The sequence below is a fragment of the Xenopus tropicalis genome, chromosome 6 (genome assembly GCF_000004195.4).
Source record: "Xenopus tropicalis strain Nigerian chromosome 6, UCB_Xtro_10.0, whole genome shotgun sequence".
Lineage (NCBI taxonomy): Eukaryota > Metazoa > Chordata > Amphibia > Anura > Pipidae > Xenopus > Xenopus tropicalis.
This window is the reverse complement of record NC_030682.2, coordinates 142,932,941-142,954,829: the sequence shown is the minus strand read 5'-3', so window position 1 is coordinate 142,954,829 and position 21,889 is coordinate 142,932,941. Positions and strand designations below refer to the sequence as shown.

General features: G+C 41.6%; 1 protein-coding gene across 1 annotated transcript in view; it reads right to left on the bottom strand.

Moving 5' to 3' along the window:
* efr3a (EFR3 homolog A) overlaps positions 1-21,889 on the bottom strand; it is a 96,870-nt gene that overhangs the window by 6,847 nt on the left and 68,134 nt on the right. The window contains exons 15-18 of the mRNA XM_031903528.1: positions 11,850-12,011; positions 9,595-9,726; positions 5,636-5,703; positions 1,807-1,934 (exon numbers count right to left, since the gene is read on the bottom strand). Of these exons, the coding sequence (XP_031759388.1) occupies positions 1,807-1,934; positions 5,636-5,703; positions 9,595-9,726; positions 11,850-12,011 (490 nt within the window). The remainder of the gene's footprint in view (positions 1-1,806; positions 1,935-5,635; positions 5,704-9,594; positions 9,727-11,849; positions 12,012-21,889) is intronic.

The following is a 21,889-nucleotide window of genomic DNA, read 5'->3' as shown; positions in this document are numbered from 1 at the left end:
AACAGAACCTCTGTACCACTATGTACTGCAGGATCTTTGACAGCCTATTGAGCTATCATATAATACTATCATGTAACACTGACGAGATTCTAGTGAATTCCAAAAACTGTCCAAGCACCAACTCTACCAGAGCACGGTATTATTACAAGGGTATCTCACTACACAAATGCATAGACACACATTCAGAGAATTCTTTTCTAGCAGGAATTCTACACGGGGTACCACTTAAAGGGAAAAGCTATGCATTATGGGATACTATGCCAGCCTAGGACACTTTTTAGCATAGGGTACATGAAGGCACAGCCGGACACTACACTTTTACCTTTGGACTTACGTCGGCTTTTACGTTTTTTTTTGACTGATGGAAACAAGGCTGGGGTAGGAAGAACAGAGAGACTTTTTTTTCCAGGAGGGAGATGTTCACAATGGTAGCAGGGTCATCAGAAAACAAACAAAAAACCCCCCCAAACAAATAAACAAAAACTGTCCCCCAACTTGCAGTATATCTTCACAAATATAATATTGCAATTGATAACCATTTTTATTTAACAAAAATAGAGAATAAGTAAATAAATGTAGAGATAATGGATTGTTATCTTGGTAATTGCACATTATGAGCTGCACAGAAAACCAGTATAACCAATGAGCCTACAACAGGGATCCCCAACCCTTTATTTAGCTGTGAGCAACATTAAAATATATAAAAAAAAAAAAAAGTTGGGGAGCAACGACAGCACAAAAAAAAATCCTAGGAGGTAACCAATAAGAGCTGTGATTGGCTATTTAGTATCCCAATGTGGACTGGCAGCCTACACATGGTCTTTATGTCTCCAAAACTTGCAAAAATAAGCACCTGCTTTGATGCCACTGGAAGCACCATGTGGCCCAAGAGCCAATGGTTGGGGATCACTGGTCTAGAGAGCCAACCAACTCTTCTGTACAATTTTCAAAGAAAACCATTTTAGTTTAGTTATTCCATTTACATCAAATGCCCTCAAAAGCTGAAGCAAAAGCTAAACCCCAAAACCAGTTGGTGTAAAACCTTATATACTACCACACTGAGCACTTTAGCAATTTACATTAAAATTCCATTTAGCTGTTTATTTGCTTTTTCAGACTGCTAACACCAGGCTTTTGGCTCAACTCCGAGTCAGGCTAAACTGAATGCAAGAAGTGCATAAACAGTTAGGGTCACTTTGGGCCTTCAAAAAGAACTGTTAAGCCAAGCCTGCCTAGCAGCATAACAGTGTCTAAAATTGCTATCATCTGCCCCTTATTAGGGCTCATCAGTGCAGTACAGTTTTTATCAGGGTAGAACCAGTACGAGATACCCATCTCTCCTAGCAAACCAGAACTTATTTGTCTGCTCTACAGCCATTTGCTACACTACTCTATCCCTCTTCTTTCTTTTCTACCGGACCCTTGCTCTTCCCTTTTATTGCAATTTTTTTTTTTGGGTTGTTAGCAATTTCTCTAATTCTATTAATAACATTAGAAATGGTTGATGCCAATATGACTTTGATGCCACTCAGATGCCATTATTTCATATTTTATCGAATATACCCAAGAAATTTGTGCACAACTTTCAATGTAATAATTTATTATTATTATTAACATTTATTTAGAACGCGCCAACATATTCCGCAGCGCTGTAAGAATGACAAGCTTCTCTTGGGCGAAACTGAAGACGTCATCAATAAACCGCTGCCAGTCAATAATTCAGTAAATAAGATCGAAACAAGGGGATCTCACACAACACAGCTTTTTTTTTTTTTTTTTACAAGGGATGGAATTTTCTAGGCTTACCTGTAACTTGGGGCACATACGGTATGGATAACCTTTCCACGCTATACCCACTGCCACCTAGGGACTCCGCTATCTTGTTGGTCAGGAAGATCAGATTTTTTTCATGTTTCTCCAGGGACTTGGGGAGACTGTTAAAGAGGATATTAGTGAATGGCCAATAACACAAGGAAAGTAAAATGCCCTAATAAATTGTACATATCTTCTAGAAAGCATGATATTTATTAGGGATGTGCCGAATCCAGGATTTGGTTCAGGATTCGGCTAAGATTCAGCCTTTTTAAGCAGGATTCGGCTGAATCTGGCTAAACCAAATCCTTAAAATCAAGTCACTTTTCATCAGATAAGGAGTTCAACGACAGCTCTTTTACCGACTTTCTTGTCTAGAGTGAAGCTCCACCCCCTTTTGCTTTCTGAACGCTCCTCTCTCTGACTATTATGAGCTCAAAGAGGTTCCTACTGTACATGTCTGACTGGATTTTAATTAGAGCAGAGGCAGTCAGCATCACCAGTGGGCACCTCTTTAAGGTCATTATAGTCAGAGAGAGGAGGAGGGCCCAGAAAAAGAGGGTGGGGCTTCATATCAGACAAGGAAGTCAGTAAACTGCAGTTCAGCTGCTTATAACAGAGAAACATAATAAATCTAGATGCAAGGAGAAAAGTATGTTATTCTGGGGACTATACCCATTAATTTTAAAATAAAAGGCTTACTTATCCTTTAGGAACAGCAAATGTACAACCAAATTGTATTAACATTTGTACCTACCATAGGCTGCTACATTTACACTAATGAACCTTCGACAATTTTTGACCCAACAGGCTACCATCTGCCCATGTTTGTGTTTAATTGACCAGATTTCTGGGTGGAGGGAGAGCGTTGGTGGCTTTTATCAGCCCATGTAACCACCTTTGCACTTATCGGCCATTAATTATACAGATAAAACAGATCCATATCTGTACCTCCTGTTTAACGTGGCCATACACAATGACAAATGAGTGGATATTTCCCTGATATGCTCACCTTGAGGTGGGTGATACTGGATTGATCCGATAGCTTGGCCCAAAGTCCAAGTGGTCAATCACATTGGTGGAATGTAGGCCGTCGAGGTGAGGGCTATATCAATGAGCCTATGTGTTCCTCGCCCCGGTGGACTTTTAAAACCTGCCTGATTGACATCTGCCCATTTTTCAGTAAGATATCAGTCTGGTAGGCCTCTCTGAGGGCCCCAATAATCTGCTAACTCGCTCAGTTGCATGTTTGATCGGCCTGTGTGGCAGAATTCTACTGGTATTACACAGCAGAAATAACAGAAAAGTCTTATTATGTATTGCATATTCTTATACAGGTATTGGACCTATTATCCAGAATGCGCGGGACCTGGGGCTACATTTAAGTCTACTATAAAATCATTTAAACATGAAATAAACCCAATAGGGCTGTTCTGCCCCCAATAAGGGGTAATTAAATCTTAGTTGGGATCAAGTACAGGTACTGTTTTATTATTACAGAGAAAAGGGAATCATTTAACCATTAAATAAACCCAATAGGGCTGTTCTGCCCCAATAAGGGGTAATTATATCTTAGTTGGGATCAAGTACAGGTACTGTTTTATTATTACAGAGAAAAGGGAATCATTTAACCATGAAATAAACCCAACAGGGCTGTTCTGCCCCAATAAGGGGTAATTATATCTTAGTTGGGATCAAGTACAGGTACTGTTTTATTATTACAGAGAAAAGGGAATCATTTAACCATGAAATAAACCCAATAGGGCTGTTCTGCCCCAATAAGGGCTAATTATATCTTAGTTGGGATCAAGTACAGGTACTATTTTATTATTACAGAGTAAAGGGAATCATTTAACCATTAAATAAACCCAATAGGGCTGTTCTGCCCCCAATAAGGGGTAATTATATCTTAGTTGGGATCAAGTACAGGTACTGTTTTATTATTACAGAGAAAAGGGAATCATTTAACCATTAAATAAACCCAATAGGACTGTTCTGCCCCCAATAAAGGGTAATTATATCTTAGTTGGGATCAAGTACAGGTACTGTTTTATTATTACAGAGAAAAAGGAAATCATTTGAAAAATTATAATTATTTGCTTATAATGGAGTCTATGGGAGATGGCCACTCTGTAATTTGAAACTTTCTGGATAATGTGTTTCCGGATAACGGATCCCATACCTGTACAACATATCGCTACTGGCTATACTGGTTATGGGAACATAACCAGTTCCCAGGTTATTTACCACCTTATAGAGCAGGTTCCTACTTAGCCGAAGAATGGATAAGGACACAGATGGCAGACAGTGAGCAATAGGTGCCGTACGCCAGTCAGTGTGAGGTAATGAGAGACATAATGTATTCCTATGAAGTCTTCCCCATGATGTTTCAGTGATAACTGTGCCCCGGGGGCTGTTTTGTGGCTAAGTCGTTTGCTACCAATATTATTTTCCTAATTTGCAGAACATATTTTCCCTTAGGCTTTAAATGTCTCTAATCCAGCATGAAAGCTTCAGAAGATGGGATTTCTTGAATGCGGATACAAGAACAAATATTTCTGGGCTGTGTGCGCTGTTGCATTTTATCATTTTTGCCAATACTTTCTTATACTGGTGTTCCCATTTTTCAAGGATTTTAAGATTATCACATAACTTTCTATTTTTAATGTACTGGGTAATTTTTTTTTTATGGTTTATGAATCCCTGTAGTGTCAAGGAGACTTAAAAAAAAAAAAAAAAAAGGTAGGGGATCCATAAACAGAAACCGACATTTCCTTTTTCTTTGTAATAATAAAATAGTACCTGTACTTGATCCCAACTAAGATATAATTACCCCTTATTGGGGGCAGAACAGCCCTATTGGGTTTATTTCGTGGTTAAATGATTCCCTTTTCTCTGTAATAATAAAACAGTACCTGTACTTGATCCCAACTAAGATATAATTACCCCTTATTGGGGCAGAACAGCCCTATTGGGTTTATTTCATGGTTAAATGATTCCCTTTTCTCTGTAATAATAAAACAGTACCTGTACTTGATCCCAACTAAGATATAATTACCCCTTATTGGGGGCAGAACAGCCCTATTGGGTTTATTTCATGGTTAAATGATTCCCTTTTCTCTGTAATAATAAAACAGTACCTGTACTTGATCCCAACTAAGATATAATTACCCCTTATTGGGGCAGAACAGCCCTATTGGGTTTATTTCATGGTTAAATGATTCCCTTTTCTCTGTAATAATAAAACAGTACCTGTACTTGATCCCAACTAAGATATAATTACCCCTTATTGGGGGCAGAACAGCCCTATTGGGTTTATTTCATGGTTAAATGATTCCCTTTTCTCTGTAATAATAAAACAATACCTGTACTTGATCCCAACTAAGATATAATTACCCCTTATTGGGGGCAGAACAATCCTATTGGGTTTATTTAATGGTTAAATGATTTTTTAGTAGACACAAGGTATGGAGATCCCAAAAAAATAGTCCCCATATCCACAAAACCCCAGGCCCCGAGCGTTCTGTATATCAGGTCCCTTACCTGTACCTTATTTAGTTATCAATAACCTTTTTCTTCACTTTTTATCACTTTGCATTTCAAAAAGACACAGAAATAAGAAGGTGGAAGGGATTATGATTATCCCCCTGCGTTGGAAGGGATTAGTCTCATCCCAGCTGAGAAGCAATTCAAAGCAATATACAAAAACTAATGAAGACCAATTATATAAAAGCTGTTTATTATGCCATGTACTGAACGGTAGATTTTGGGGCAGAAGGAGGGACAGTTTCCCTTAGGGAAGAAGCTAAATAGATGCACTTACCTGTATTTATCTCTGAAAATTACTTCTGGCAAGAAATAGGCTGCGTCCATATTCCTGGTCTCTATGACCTGGAAGACAAAGTCAAATCAGCTTTTATGAACATGTTAATTATGTTGTCAATATTATTTTATTAAATAGAAACAATATTGTCCTGCACTATATCTAACATTTCAATGAGCTTCTCACCGACTTACAGATCATTTATGTAACCAAACATGGATGGTTGGGAACATCTGAGGAACATCTGAGGGTGGATGGTGTGGGTAAATGTTTGAGGATGGTGGTACCATTGTATGTTTGTCGGGGTCATTTTGAGGGTGGTGGTAGGGTGGTCTAGAGTTGGCATGAAGATGTTTGAGGGTTGGAGGAAACTGATATGGGCTGGGGTTAGAAGGAAAGACAGGGTGGGGTGAGTGCAGATGACAAAAATATGGTGGGTTATCTAGTATAAATAAGTAACTGGACTTGTTAAGTAATCATTGAAGACATTTCACTACTCATCCGAGCAGCTTCTTCAGTTCAACTGACTGGTATGGGAAGTTCTCAGCGTATGTACTCTTCCACTAATCCAATCACAATGGCACTTTTATTTATACCAGATATACCATGACCTGGCTGAATGAAAATCTTCATAGTCAACAGGTGGATTGCGTGCAAAAAAAAGAGATGTCTTTGTTGCATTAAGGGACAGGAGTAGATAAATAAGAAGCATTAAAGGGGAACTATCCTGAAAATTGAATTTTAAGATTTATATAATGGAAAAAAGGAAGTTTCTAAATATTATCAGTTAAAAATTCTGTACCTTTCCTGAAATAACCAAGTTACTCTTATTAGCAACCCGTCTCCTCATTCTCAACTTGGGGGGTCAGACTTTGACCGACAGGTAGGTCTAATACATCTTTTATGGGCGGCTCCCTTTCCTAACAGGTGTATTACAGCTCACTCAGCCAACTCCAGCACATACACAAAGCTGGAGCAGGGGGGCAAGAAAAACTGATTATTACAAATTTATATAAAGTTAATTTTTGTGAAAGCACCCCCTCTAAATGGCAAGGACAGGTAACTAGAGGAGGTTAAAGGGGACCGGTCACCCTAAAAAATAATTCAAAATCCTTTTCTATCATGTTAGTTGAGCAAAATAAACTTTACTTACACTGTATAAACCATTTCATTTTTTTTCCCTTCAGTTGTGGGATTTACAATCACAGCCAGTAGGCCGGCGCCATTTTGTGGGCAGTGTTATTAAGGCAAAGCTTTGTATCACCCCCAAATATTTATGCATTTGCCATCTAGGTGATATCTAGGAAGTGCTGAATGGAAAGTAAAAGTAATTGTAATTAAAAATCTGAGCTGTCAATCATATATTGCCTGCCCCGCCTCTATGCCGCAGGCAATATATGATTGACAGCTCAGATTTTTAAACACATTTATAACAGTTATGGATGATTTAATTAAAAATAAGATGTTTAATTTGTAAAGGACTTTTATAGAGGCGGGGCGGCATAGAGGCGGGGCAGGCAATATATGATTGACAGCTCAGATTTTTAAACACATTTATAACAGTTATGGATGATTTAATTAAAAATAAGATGTTTAATTTGTAAAGGACTTTTATAGAGGCGGGGCGGCATAGAGGCGGGGCAGGCTATATATGATTGACAGCTCAGATTTTTAAACACATTTATAACAGTTATGGATGATTTAATTAAAAATAAGATGTTTAATTTGTAAAGGACTTTTATAGAGGCGGGGCAGGCTATATATGATTGACAGCTCAGATTATTAAACACATTTATAACAGTTATGGATGATTTAATTAAAAAAAGAATTTGGGTTTCATGTTTAATTTGTAAAGGACTTTTATTGTACAGCTTTGTGTGGGTGAGGGTTCCCCTTTAAGAGAGAGCAGTAGGGTGAGCCTAGGACAGGGTTTGTTTTGTGCTTGCATTTGCCATCCAGGCGATATCTATGAAGTGCTGAATGGAAAGTAAAAGTAATTGTAATTAAAAATCTGAGCTGTCAATCATATATTGCCTGCCCCGCCTCTATGCCAGCGGCATAGAGGCGGGGCAGGCAATATATGATTGACAGCTCAGATTTTTAAACACATTTATAACAGGTATGGATGATTTAATTAAAAAAAGAATTTGGGTTGCATGTTTAATTTGTAAAGGGCTTTTATTATACAGCTTTGTGGGGGTGAGGGTTCCCCTTTAAGAGAGAGCAGTAGGGTGAGCCTAGGACAGGGTTTGTTTTGTGCTTGTTGGTTCACACATAGTTTTGGATTCCAGCTCGCTAAAAGAAAATATTCTACGAGCATCATGAGTCAATGATGTCTGGCAAAGTTGCAATTACACAAAAAGGAATCAAAAGAATGCAAAAACATGCGGCATAAATACAGTAAAAAAATGACAGCTACATCTTGGGCGGCGCTTTTCCCTTTGTTGGATTATTTTTTCAGAGGAGAAACACATATTTTGCTCTCATGGAAGTCTGGAGTTTTATAAAGGTGAAAAATAACCTAGAACTTCAAGGGGAAAAAAAAGACAAAGGAGAAGGCGCGAGCCTTACACAACAAAGGTTCAAAGCCGTATAATTTCAGTACTTTTAGACAGACAGCTCCTTTAGCTACCGCTGAAAGGCCTATTGATCTGCCTGCCAAAACAACTTCAACTGATAAATCACCCAGAAGAAAAAGCCATCATAACTATGTGACAGAAATGAATTTCGTCTGTGTTATTCCTTGGCGTTCTTGCCATTCCGGCCCACTCGTAGGTTGGTTTAACAGAGAGTCTGGAATGGGGATCCTTTGTCTGTCCGATTCAAACAGACGGGACGGCTGCACCGGTGGAGAACCCTGCTCAGTTAGTGCTATTAAAGGAGAACTTAAACAGCACTAAATTTCAACAGTAATGATTTAGGCCTGTCTATAGCAGCTCTTTATCTTGGCTGCAGTTAGGCCATGTCAGTGGCACTGCACATGCTCAGTGTTCTCTGGCTTGTCCGGAGGAAATGCTTAGGAGTCATTGGGAATCATCAAACAGAAAATAAGGCTCTACTGTCATAGAAACTGATGCTACAGGGTTGATAGATACATCTCCTTGTATTGTGTATATATAACTGGATATAGTGGGTCCCTAAGCTCAGGTAAGTGACAGTAGCCCAGAGTATGTGCTGGGAATCAGCAGAGAGAAGATGGGGGGCTACTGGGGCATCTTCAGGGCACAGATCTTCCCTGCTAAATGGATATGGTTGCCCTGGGGTACTAACGAAGCCCAATCTTTCCTAAGCTTTGACAAGCAATATTCTGTTGCACTGTAACAAACTATACCCACAAACAATGTAGGTCTCTATAATAATATATTGCATAAACCGCTAATATGTAAAACCCTGCTTCATCTAAATAAACCATTTTCATATAAATATACTTGTTTAGCAGTATGTGCCATTGGGTAATCCTAAATAGGAAACTGCCATTTTAAGTACTAAGGGCCGCCCCCTGGGATCTTAGGATTCACAGTGCACACAAACAAGCCAAGGCACACATACATGCTAGGCCCCATCAGCCAATGAATGGGCAGAGTTCTGCCTTTTGCTCCCACACTACTTCCTGTTACAGTTAGAGCTGCATCACTTCCTGTCAGCTGATCTCTGAGGGAGCACACAGCCCATCACTAAATGGCGGCTCAAGGGAAAGGATGTAAAAGGGCAATATTTACTGATATATATATTCCAGTTGGGTGAGATTCTTTAATAGGTCACTTAACATAATATAAACTGTCTGTTGGTTTACGTATTCATTCTGGGGGTGTAGTTTCCCTTTAATGTGAGTCTTCTACAATGTCTGAACCCCAGCTATAAAGCATGGCTGGACTAACAAACATCGTTCAAAGGTTAATACCCTCATGAACAAACCTAAATGATGTGTATGTCTGTCTCTTTGCGCCATTATACTGTACCTTACTGACGTGCTGGCAGAAGGCAGGAACAGCAATCATCTGGCTGAGGAAGTTCAGATAGGCTGCTACCATGGCCATGATGCCGCAGCGGTTAAACATCTGAAGGTTGTCTTCATTAGTAATCGCTATATCCTGGTAATGGAACAGAATAAAAAGAGAAGAGAGTTTTGTTATAGAGAGGTTTGTTTATAGAGGACAATCGAGGGCCATTTTGGTCAAAACACAAAACAGTGACTTTTGATGGTGACATTAATGGGCTTATTTATCAATTTTAAAGTTTTTGAATTCAGGAATGTTTTTCTAATTCAAATAAACTCGCAGTTTGAATGCTTGTGTGTTTATTAATATGGAAAACTGGTTAAAAAAATAAAAAAATAAAATCGAATACTTCAGACATGTGAGTTTGAAAAAAATCTGAAAACTGAAAAATATGGCTTGGCTTTGCCTAGGACAACTCCCATTGACCTCTACATAAACTGATGGGATATAAACATAAACCGAGCAGTAGCGATACCTCTCACACAGAAGCCAGGCCAGTGGGACTGCTTGCCCTTGCCCTATAATGCATGCCTATAAGTGAAGAGCAAACAAGGACAGAGAGAGGAGGATGAGGTTTATCGGGAAGCACCAATCGCATGGTGTACACTGGGCACAGACACAAACACATGTCTCTCCCCAGACTGATGCCAAGTCAATTAAATGTTTCATCACTGACAGCGCTGCAGCCCTCGAGACAGCCGGCACTCTCACATCCCATTAATTAACTGGTTCAGGATCATAACACAAATGTATTTAAATGTGGTTTAGTGTCATCACCTTGTTTTTCTGCAGCGCCGCGTGTACTTTGCACCTGGCGTACTGGCAGCCGAGATAGGGCCCGGGGCCAAACACTGCTACTGTAATACCCTAGCCAGTAAAAAACTCAATATCTTTACTTTCATTCTAAGCTCTATCAAAAAGCAATGTATCTAGTACAGTTAATGTATGTAATGTGCCTGTGGATAAAAGAATGGGAATGAATTAACTTTTAGTATGATGTAGTGAGTGCTATTCTGAGACAATTTGCAATTGGTCTTCATTTTTTTTTTTATTATTTGCTGTTTTTGAATTATTTAGCTTTTTTGTTCAGCCACTCTCTTTGTTGGAGTTCCAGCAGCTTTATTGTTACTAGGGTCCAATTTAACTTGGAACTGGGCGGTGGTTTAAAAGGGGGACAGGAACATAAATAGAGTAGCACCGTTATCCAGAAAGCCCCGAATTATGGAAAGGCCATCTCCCATAGACTCCATTATAAGCAAATTATTCTAATTTTTAAAAATGATTTCCTTTTCTCTGTAATAATAAAACAATAGCTGTACTTGATCCCAACTAAGATATAATTACCCCTTATTGGGGGCAGAACAGCCCTATTGGGTTTATTTAATGGTTAAATGATTCCCTTTTCTCTGTAATAATAAAACAGTACATGTACTTGATCCCAACTAAGATATAATTACCCCTTATTGGAGGCAGAACAGCCCTATTGGGTTTATTTAATGGTTAAATGATTCCCTTTTCTCTGTAATAATAAAACAGTACCTGTACTTGATCCCAACTAAGATATAATTACCCCTTATTGGAGGCAGAACAGCCCTATTGGGTTTATTTCATGGTTAAATGATTCCCTTTTCTCTGTAATAATAAAACAGTACCTGTACTTGATCCCAACTAAGATATAATTACCCCTTATTGGGGCAGAACAGCCCTATTGGGTTTATTTCATGGTTAAATGATTCCCTTTTCTCTGTAATAATAAAACAGTACCTGTACTTGATCCCAACTAAGATATAATTACCCCTTATTGGGGGCAGAACAGCCCTATTGGGTTTATTTCATGGTTAAATGATTCCCTTTTCTCTGTAATAATAAAACAGTACCTGTACTTGATCCCAACTAAGATATAATTATTGGGGGCAGAAGAGTCCTATTGGGTTTATTCAATATTTAAATGATTTTTAGCAGACTTAAGTGGAGATCCAAATTACAAAAAGATCCCTTATCCGGAAAACCCCAGGTCCCAAGCATTCTGGATAATAGGTCCCATACCTGTAATACAAAGTATCAATAACAATAAAACTGTAGTCTCCCAGAGCAATAGTTTTTTCAGTGACCTGCTGGAACGGGGCAGAAAAGAAAGGCAAATAACAAAAACCAACTGGGCATTCTATAACATGCTAAAAGTTAACTTAAAGATGAAGCTGTGATTTAGAACTTACCTGCAAAGCAATAGCAACTCTAATGAGGTCAATGACGACTTCTTCATTTGCCAGCTCAATGGTCAAGAGGGCCAAAGTGGTGTAGAGCAGCTCATAGTTCTTATGGACGTTGTCGTCTTCCTTACAGCCAAGGTAGATGTGTCGGTACAACTGCTGCCCGTGCTACAAAATAAAGCAAAACAAGTTGAGCTGGATGGAGACATACTGGTATTCATTATGGCTGAACTGTACAGGTTCCGATTCTCAGGATTGGCTAAATCTAGCTTCATCACCCTGAAGACTTTGAAGGAGACATATAACAGCACTGAACTCACCCACTCCCAGTCTGGAGGCAATAATAAATACTATATGATTTTGGTTTAACCCTAAGAAATGATCATTATGTTTAAAATGGCCCCTTCCTTGGAGCTCCCTACTGATCTGCTATGGTCCCTGTCTATGTTTCAACTGAGGGGTGGGCATCTTCCACCGGTCCTTCCAGAAGCACATTAGGAGGGGGATAGCAGATCACAGCCCTGTGGTCACACAAGAAAAGACAAGCTTCAGTTCCCTAGATGCTGATTGGTTCCTATTCCCCATATTTTGTTGCATTCAAACAGTGGCCATATACGCAGTGAGCTTCAAACCTGAGGGTGTTGCACATACAAAGAAGGGAAGGCGCAGATTTCAAGAGGAGGCTTCTGGGGTAAGTAAAGTTCTGTTAAGAGAGGGTTCAAGAGGTGGAAGGGGTAGTGTTGAAAGGGTTACATAAGGGTAAAGGATATAAAAGGGACAAAAGTAAGCAGTGGGAATGAAGGCAGGAATCACTGCTCTCAGAATAAAGGAAGGTTCTTCTTCAACCCAAGTTCCCTGTTCTATTGTAAATCATTATATTCCTCCCATTAATTACTCTCTTTCCTTTGTCTCATTATCTTCTTCATAGGTTTTCCTTCCCTGTGTCATTTCTCCTCATTTACTTAGCACCTACCCTTCTTTCTCCTAGACCAGGGGCCCCAACCTTTCTTACTCATGAGCCACAGTCAAATATAAAAAAACTTGGAGAGCAACACAAGCACTATAAAAGTTCATGGAGGTGCCAAATAAGGGCTGTGATTGGCTATTAGGGGCCTCTATGCACCCTATCAGCTTACAGGGGCTTTATTTGGTAGGAAATCTTGTTTTTATTGAACCTAAACTTGCCCCCAAGTCAGGAATTCAAAAATAACAGCCTGGTTTGGGGGCACTGAGAGCAACAGCCAAGGGGTTGGGAGGCAACATGTTGCCCCCGAGCCACTGGTTGGGGATCACTGTCCTAGACAATCACTGACTCTGCTATACATCCTCCTAGGTAAAGGACATTTCTTAATAACAGATAAAAGCACCCAATGTTTTAAGCGTCCATAAGGTACAAAAGCCTGTTCAGCTACGTATCTATATGAAGCACAGGAAAAACTAGTTAGCTCACATGATGCACTGTGATCAGCAGGAAGGCAAAATGGCGGCCATGCGGGACACATGACATCTTTATAGGTCATCAGTGTGAATAATGGGAAGAAACCACCCAGCCCAGGGAAAATTGGCAAAGGCAAAATTCCCAGGAACCCACTGCATGGCTATGTTCCTTACATACACATGGATATGTCATAGTCCTCACATAATGGAAAAACAAATCCATGAGAAGGCGGCTGAACCACCATGTTGGTCAGATTAGCAAGGTTTCTCTGGTGCTGGGAGTATTAGAGAAGCACAATTTGGAGACTCATGATATCTTCATTATGGGGCCATTATTGTAGATAATGGGAAGCAGCCAAATAGCTCAGGCTAAATATCTAGGAACCCACTGGAACCCATATTCCTTACATTCTGGAGGAACACAACCATGAGCAGGCTGCTGAACCATGTTGGTTAGTTTAGCAAGTTCTCTCTGGCGCCGGGAATATTAGAGAAGAACAATTTGGTTGCTTCCTATTATGAAGATGGCATGAGTCTCCAACCAGCCCCGGCAAAATTCCAAGAAACCCATTGGCTATGTCTTGTTCCATACATGTTGGAGGAACACAACTCTGAGCAGGCTGCTGAACCATGTTGGTTAGTTTAGCAAGTTCTCTCTGGCGCTGGGCATATTAGAGAAGCACAATTTGGAGACCCATGCTATCTCCATAATAGGAAGCAACCAACCAGGCAAAATTCCTATGAACCCATTGGCTATGTCTTGTTTCATACATGTTGGAGGAACACAACTCTGAGCAGGCTGCTGAACCATGTTGGTTAGTTTAGCAAGTTCTCTCTGGCACTGGGCATATTAGAGAAGCCCTATCTGGAGACCCCTGATCTCTTTCTTATAGTGTAGTGCCACTGAACTATTACTCCTCATTTTGTTTATGGAAAACCCAATAAACAAAATTGCTTCTCCCAATAGGATCTGGTTATCTTAAGCAATAGCTTTACTCCTTCCCAACTGCAGCACTCTCTACTCTCCCACCAATGACCTTGTTTGTATAGTTGACATTATAAGGATGTTTTCAATGTTGCATTTTGTTCACTAGAACATTGGAATGTTCTATAAAAAGGCTTCTTTTTCTCAAGTGACAGCAGGACGCAGGTTTCTTTTCCTCCAGCTCATAAAGAATCTATTACGGCACAAATACATTCAGTATATATAATGTGTTTTAAACTCTTTCGCCATGATGTTTGCTTAGCCTACATAGGATGAGATTCCTGTAGCCAGTATCAATGATATTCAACCCCTGCAGCTACACTATATTTATAGCCCCTTGTAATATTCTGCTGCTCTGCTATTTATACCTGCTACATGGCCACATCCATCACAGTAACAGTAACGGAATATATAACCAGCCCCAGCTCCGCAATATAACAAAGATATTCCTTTGCCGACAATCCAATGAAAGATTTGCACATGAAATGTCCCTCTGTAAACAGGATTATTTAATCTCACAACATGAAAAGCCGGCTCTTTGGATGTGTGTGATTGAAATGTAAAGCTGCATCTATGGCAAGAACTGTTCAATTCTGACCTGGGAAATGCTTTGATATAACATAAGGTTGGTGTTTTATGTCAAGAGAATTGCTGAAGATACATCCGACCACATAAGCTGTATTCTGTCTAATTTATAGAATCCCTTCTTATCCTAATAATGCATGATGTATCAGACATCATGTTCCTAGCCCAAAATATAATCAAGCTCCCACACTCACAACAATGCAAGCCCCCAAACAGAATGTGAGCCACTCCTGGGGTTCAGCCCCTCAGTTTTGGAGCCTTTAGGTAAGGGTCGTGTGCACCACGTTTTCCTGGAAAACCATGGAAAATGTATGGCACCCGCCTGTGGAGGTCACATTCAGTTGTCTATAACAGGAACCCTTGGGTAGCCACACACTGTGACTGGTCACAATTATTAGTCTAGACAGTAGGAACTAACCATTGTTCCAGATAAAGTTAACCCACAAAAAATATGCTATGGCTAAATACCTGGGAACCCAGTGACTGGCTTTGGACCATGCAATGACTCTAAAAACTACTGTTTTACAAAACATTGGTGGAGCCCAACTCAGAGCAAACTGCCAAGGCAGAGGCAGCAGGCCAAGGCAGAGGCAGCAGGCCAGGGCAGAGGCAGCAGGCCAGGGCAGAGGCAGCAGGCCAGGGCAGAGGCAGCAGGCCAGGGCAGAGGCAGCAGGCCAGGGCAGAGACAGCAGGCCAGGGCAGAGACAGCAGGCCAGGGCAGAGACAGCAGGCCAGGGCAGAGACAGCAGGCCAGGGCAGAGACAGCAGGCCAAGACAGAGACAGCAGGCCAAGACAGAGACAGCAGGCCAAGACAGAGACAGCAAGACAGGAAATGCACAGCGAGATGGAACCAACAGGCAAAGATGTAAAAATCAGAGCATGTTAGTAAAATTAGGCCAAGATAGCACAAAGTAGGGTATGACAGAAGGAAAGGTTAAAAAATAAGTAAAGCTTTATCAGAAAGTCCTCTATCAAAAGAAAAATAGGATTTCTTGTATTCTTTTGTGTACACATGTTCTTCATGTGTCAGACTTCCTGCTCTCAGAAAAATTCTTCATGGCTCTGCATAAGTCTGCTCAGTTTGCTCCTCCCCTCTCCCATCATCTCTCGCTCCCCCTACCAACTGTGCTGTGTAATCTTAGCTACCAGCAGCTAAAGCTGCAGCACAGAAACAACGGAGAACGAGCTTAAATGGCAGCTGCTATCTTAAACAAACAGAGGGAGCTTCTAGGGCTGGTTACTCAGGTATGGTAAAGCTTTCTGCAGAATAAATATAGCATTCTAGTTTGCATTATTGTGAGTAATCTATTGGCAATAACATGCCTTTTCTTCTCCTTTAATATGTCTAAAGTGGTTTAACAACTGTAACTTCTACTGCTGGACGTTTTAACTGAACAACAGCTGAAGCCCCAGATACATGAAAGTAGCTATGAGACTGCTTGAATGGGAAATTGATCATCTGTTTCAAAGGAAAAAAATACATCTTAACGTTGCTTGATTCATCCGAACTTTAACTTGAGTATATGCCAAGGATCCAAATGTTAAGCAAAGCTGGTGTTAATCACAGGTCGCAGCAGATCTATTTGAAGCATGGAGAGGAGATTTGGCTCGCGTAGCAGATAGATTTACAGGTCAAAAATAACCATGTCTTGTATGAACTCCTGTCTGAATAACTTATACAAACACATTAAAGATATGAAATTAACTTTCATATCTTTGCAAAAAGGAATGAGAACTCCTCATAAATGAAAAAATATATTATTCCCTATACATATATATATATATATATATAGAGCTAATGTACGTGGTGCATTGAGATGAGTCACCTCCGGTCCCCTAAGATCCATCAGTAAGAAGTAGACAAGCAGAGACGGTGTGGGCGGCGGAAAAAGTTCCCCACAGAGAATATTTTGTCAGCTTACATCCGCGGTGCCATGCATTTTTATCAGGTATCCAGGTCCTAACGCCTCAACCCTTTCTACTCAAGGACATTTCCATTTTTCACACAACATGACACACAGTGGAGGTAACCGAAGGGAAGATTGGAAATCACTCCTAGGCAAATTCAACACACAGATCAATGTGAACGATAAGAGGATATATTTTTCAGAGGGAAGGAATAAAAAGCCCAACAAGTTCTGGCAGCGAGGATAATACCCGGTTGGAGAGACACTCATTTGTAGATGATGCAGCAAGAGACAGACGCAATGTTCTTCATGGGGGGAAACGGCAATCTGCTGGGTCTCACAAGGAAAAGGACAATGTCACCACATTTAGAATGTAATAACCGTTGCAGGTTCCTCCCCAAGAGCCAGTAAAGGACATACGAGGCACACAGAAAGCGTTAGGTACCCAGTGTTAACCTCTTGGGTGATTTATGAACTCGGAAGAATATCATAGCACAATGTTGCACACACACATGTTCTTCAACAGAATCGGGTTTTGAAGCACCGGCTATAAATTGCTAGAGAGTTCCTTCAAGGTGATTAATCATTGCACCACCTCTTCCCCATGGGTTATTTTCCACGTAAAAAAGGGCAAACCTTATTTTTCATATTCCAATTACAATTGTCAGGGATCTGCCAACTACTGCTACTGAGCCACCAGAAGAGAAGGGCTCGGAAGGCAGAGACTGGCCCTGCATACAGATAGTAGGATGGGTAGAATACCTTCTAATGGACTAGGGCAGAAAAAAATATATCAAAGTCCAGGCCAGTTATAAAGTATATCACGTTTGTGAACTGATTGCATTTAAAGTACGAGGTCATTTCAAGATGGCTATGAAATGGATGGGTAGGCTGGGCTAACCATAGAATGATCACGCTCGGAGGAAAATCCAGTAGGCTGAAGAACACACTGGGTCATGCATTTGGTTCACAGACAACCTCAATGCATAGGTTGGACCCCTTACTAGAATGGAACATTTGAAATGAAGGTCTGATGGTCTAATGTCTGGTTTTCCCCAAACACTTGGCTAATAGGAGCTTTAAACATATGGATCTATAAATGTATGGCCATCTTATACCCATCTTACACCCATGTTCTCTGCATATAATGGACCATGCCTACATGTACCAAGAGAAACAGGATGGAAAATTCAACATGAGGAACATTCAGCATGAACACTAATCCATATACTCACATTGTACTATGCAAGGAAAGCGATATGGTAGCTCCCACCAATCTGTATAAACATTCAGAGAAGGAATGTTTAGCATGCACAATGAACCATACCCTTCTATGCTTACTGTATATTTAAAGGATCCATAAGTTGTATTATTACTATTCACTAATAGGAAGCCCAACCTAAATATGTAAAAAAAAAGTCTTAAAGGGATTCTGTCATGCCAAAAAAAAAACATGTTTTCTTTACAAAAAGCATCAGTCATGTTCTTTTGAAAACAGATTTCAATGCAGAACTTTTTGTTTAATTTTAAAAACTAACATTGGGCTAGACATATTCTTAGTTTCCGAGGTGGCCTCAACCACATGACTTATGATCTGCTAAACTTCACTCACAGCAGCCAATCAGCAGAACAATGGGAAGGGAGCAAGATAGCAGCTCCCAGTAGGTATCAGAATAGCACTCAATAGTAAGAAATCCAAGTCCGGCTTGGGACTCCTCCAGTTACATGGGAGTAGGAGAAACAATAGGTTAGCTGAAAGCAGTTCTAATGTGTAGCGCTGGCTGAAAGCTCAGACTCAGGCACAATGCACTGAGATGGCGCCTACACACCAATATTACAGCTACAAATACATTTGTTGGTTCAAGAATAAAATGTTAAATAGTAGAGTGAATTATTTGCTATGTAAACAGTGTCATTTAGTAATAAAAACTACATCATAAAAATCATGACAGAATCCCTTTAATCTAGAGGACTTTTCCAGATAGGAACCGCTCTGCGCCTTAGAGAAAAGAGGGAGGGCATATCCTTAGTATCTCAGTGGGAAACGGTACCCCTATTTGATTGGCACTTTATGCTGCTCACTGACAGGCATAAATCTGCTGCTCTCCATAATAATAACCCCTTGCCTGCACGGCTCCTTGTCAATTTATGTGCTCATATTTACTGACATATCTCAGCCTGCTTTCCATTTTCCCATTTCTCAGTACTGCTTTAAAAGGAATCACAGGATGACAGGAGCAAAGCTGTTTCCTGGGGCTCACAGGCTTGCCTGCCTTAATGGCTTCCTCTGTAGCGTTCCATGCACTTCGGCTGCTCTACGCAACACCATTGTCAATAAAAATCAACCGAAGCGCTGTTCATGCTTCCGCTCCGTGTTCTTATTAACATGAAGCTATGCCTCATAGAAACCAAGGGAATATGCTCTGCTAATAAGCACAAAGGGATCACATATTGGTTTGATAAAGATGGCACCCACCGACTGGCACTCTCAGGCAAAGTGTGATTAGATGGGAATTACCCGAATACATACGGTAATTGCGGGATTCAATAGAAACCCAATTTGCATTCAAGCATCTCATTATGTTAATGCCGGTAATCTGAAGAGATTAGGGCACCTTTAGCAAAACACGTTTAAACCTCAGTCATTTCCTCGTAAACAGAGAAATGATTTCAGGATCGCTGCCAGTCAGCCGTAGAAAATAAATGAGGTTTCCAATGGAATGCAATTTAGCCTGGATAATATTGACTCTAGAGCAGGGGTGGGCAAACCTTTAGGCTCAGGAGCCACATTGAATTTTAAAATTTGACATACGGGCCAGGCCAGCTCTTAAGGTCCCCATGATTTTGGAAGCTGATGCCTGACAAAGCGGTACGCCCCCGAAACATTGCTGTTATTTTTGCTAAGCCCCGCTTGTATTACACTCAACTATTTTTTGCCGGACTGTGTTGTGAGTGCCGACTCTCTGGGCTGTGCACCGAGTAAGATTTTGGGAGCTTCCATAGGACTCAATGGCACTCTGCAGCTCCAACCTGGCCCAAGGAAAGTCTCCCATAGGGCTCAATGGCACTCTGCAGCTCCAACCCGGCCCAAGGAAAGTCTCCCATAGGGCTCAATGGCACCCTGCAGCTCCAACCTGGCCCAAGGAAAGTCTCCCATAGGGCTCAATGGCACTCTGCAGCTCCAACCCGGCCCAAGGAAAGTCTCCCATAGGGCTCAATGGCACTCTGCAGCTCCAACCCGGCCCAAGGAAAGTCTCCCATAGGGCTCAATGGCACTCTGCAGCTCCAACCCGGCCCAAGGAAAGTCTCCCATAGGGCTCAATGGCACTCTGCAGCTCCAACCCGGCCCAAGGAAAGTTTCCCATAGGGCTCAATGGCACTCTGCAGCTCCAACCCGGCCCAAGAAAAGTCTCCCATAGGGCTCAATGGCACTCTGCAGCTCCAATCCGGCCCAAGGAAAGTCTCCCATAGGGCTCAATGGCACTCTGCAGCTCCAACCCGGCCCAAGGAAAGTCTACCATAGGGCTCAATGGCACTCTGCAGCTCCAACCCGGCCCAAGGAAAGTCTCCCATAGGGCTCAATGGCACTCTGCAGCTCCAACCCGGCCCAAGGAAAGTCTCCCATAGGGCTCAATGGCACTCTGCAGCTCCAACCCGGCCCAAGAAAAGTCTCCCATAGGGCTCAATGGCACTCTGCAGCTCCAACCCGGCCCAAGGAAAGTCTCCCATAGGGCTCAATGGCACTCTGCAGCTACAACCCGGCCCAAGGAAAGCCTCCCATAGGGCTCAATGGCACTCTGCAGCTCCAACCCGGCCCAAGGAAAGTCTCCCATAGGGCTCAATGGCACTCTGCAGCTCCAACCCGGCCCAAGGAAAGCCTCCCATAGGGCTCAATGGCACTCTGCAGCTCCAACCCGGCCCAAGGAAAGCCTCCCATAGGGCTCAATGGCACTCTGCAGCTCCAACCCGGCCCAAGGAAAGCATCCCATAGGGCTCAATGGCACTCTGCAGCTCCAACCCGGCCCAAGGAAAGCCTCCCATAGGGCTCAATGGCACTCTGCAGCTCCAACCCGGCCCAAGGAAAGTCTCCCATAGGGCTCAATGGCACTCTGCAGCTCCAACCCGGCCCAAGGAAAGCCTCCCATAGGGCTCAATGGCACTCTGCAGCTCCAACCCGGCCCAAGGAAAGCCTCCCATAGGGCTCAATGGCACTCTGCAGCTCCAACCCGGCCCAAGGAAAGTCTCCCATAGGGCTCAATGGCACTCTGCAGCTCCAACCTGGCAAAAAGATATAGTCACAATGCCAAAGCTTGAATGAATTCCAAAATGTTCATACTCGTTGCGACAAGTCCGATTTTGTCACGGAAATTGACACCAATCATGAAAAAGTCGCGCAAATTAACGAAAATATTGTGGAAATAATGCACAGTTAGCACACACTTATTCGGACTTTAATGAATGGGCCCCTGAGTAAAGTACCAGGATCAGCAATAAATTTTAAAGTACATGCTCACCAACTTGTCTGCCTAACCACATTTTTGGACTTTCCTTCTCCTTTAAAGGGGTAGTAAATTTAGTTATTTGCAACTGTGAAAGCAGTATCTGTCTTTTGCTATGACCTGCACTGGTGGTCCTAAGCAGGATGGGTGTTCTCTATGGGGCCCTGTTGCAGTGGGGGGGCACACAGAGACGCAACAACCCTGAATTTTTGCAGGGGAGATGGACGGGGTTGGGCATATTGTGTAATAGGTGGGACAGACAGAGGGGTATGCTCAGGCTTTTTTAAATATAAAAAATGTTGGGGAGCAACACAAGCACATAGGGGTGCCCAAAAAGGGCTGCGATTGGTTATTTGGTAGCAAAATGTGGACCGGCAGGCTACAGAAGGCTCTGTTTGGCAGTACATTTGGTTCTATGCAACCAAAACTTGTCTCCAAGCCAGAAATTCAAAAATAACTACCTGGTTTGGGGGCACTGAGAGCAACATCCAAAGGTTTGGGGAGCAACATGGTGCCCCTGAGCCACTGGTTGGGGGTCACTGATGTAGACTTTTATATTTGGGTTCAGTCAGGAGCCATTTATAGAGAGTATGGAGTCTCACAACGGAGACAGGCTTCACTGTTTGGGATAT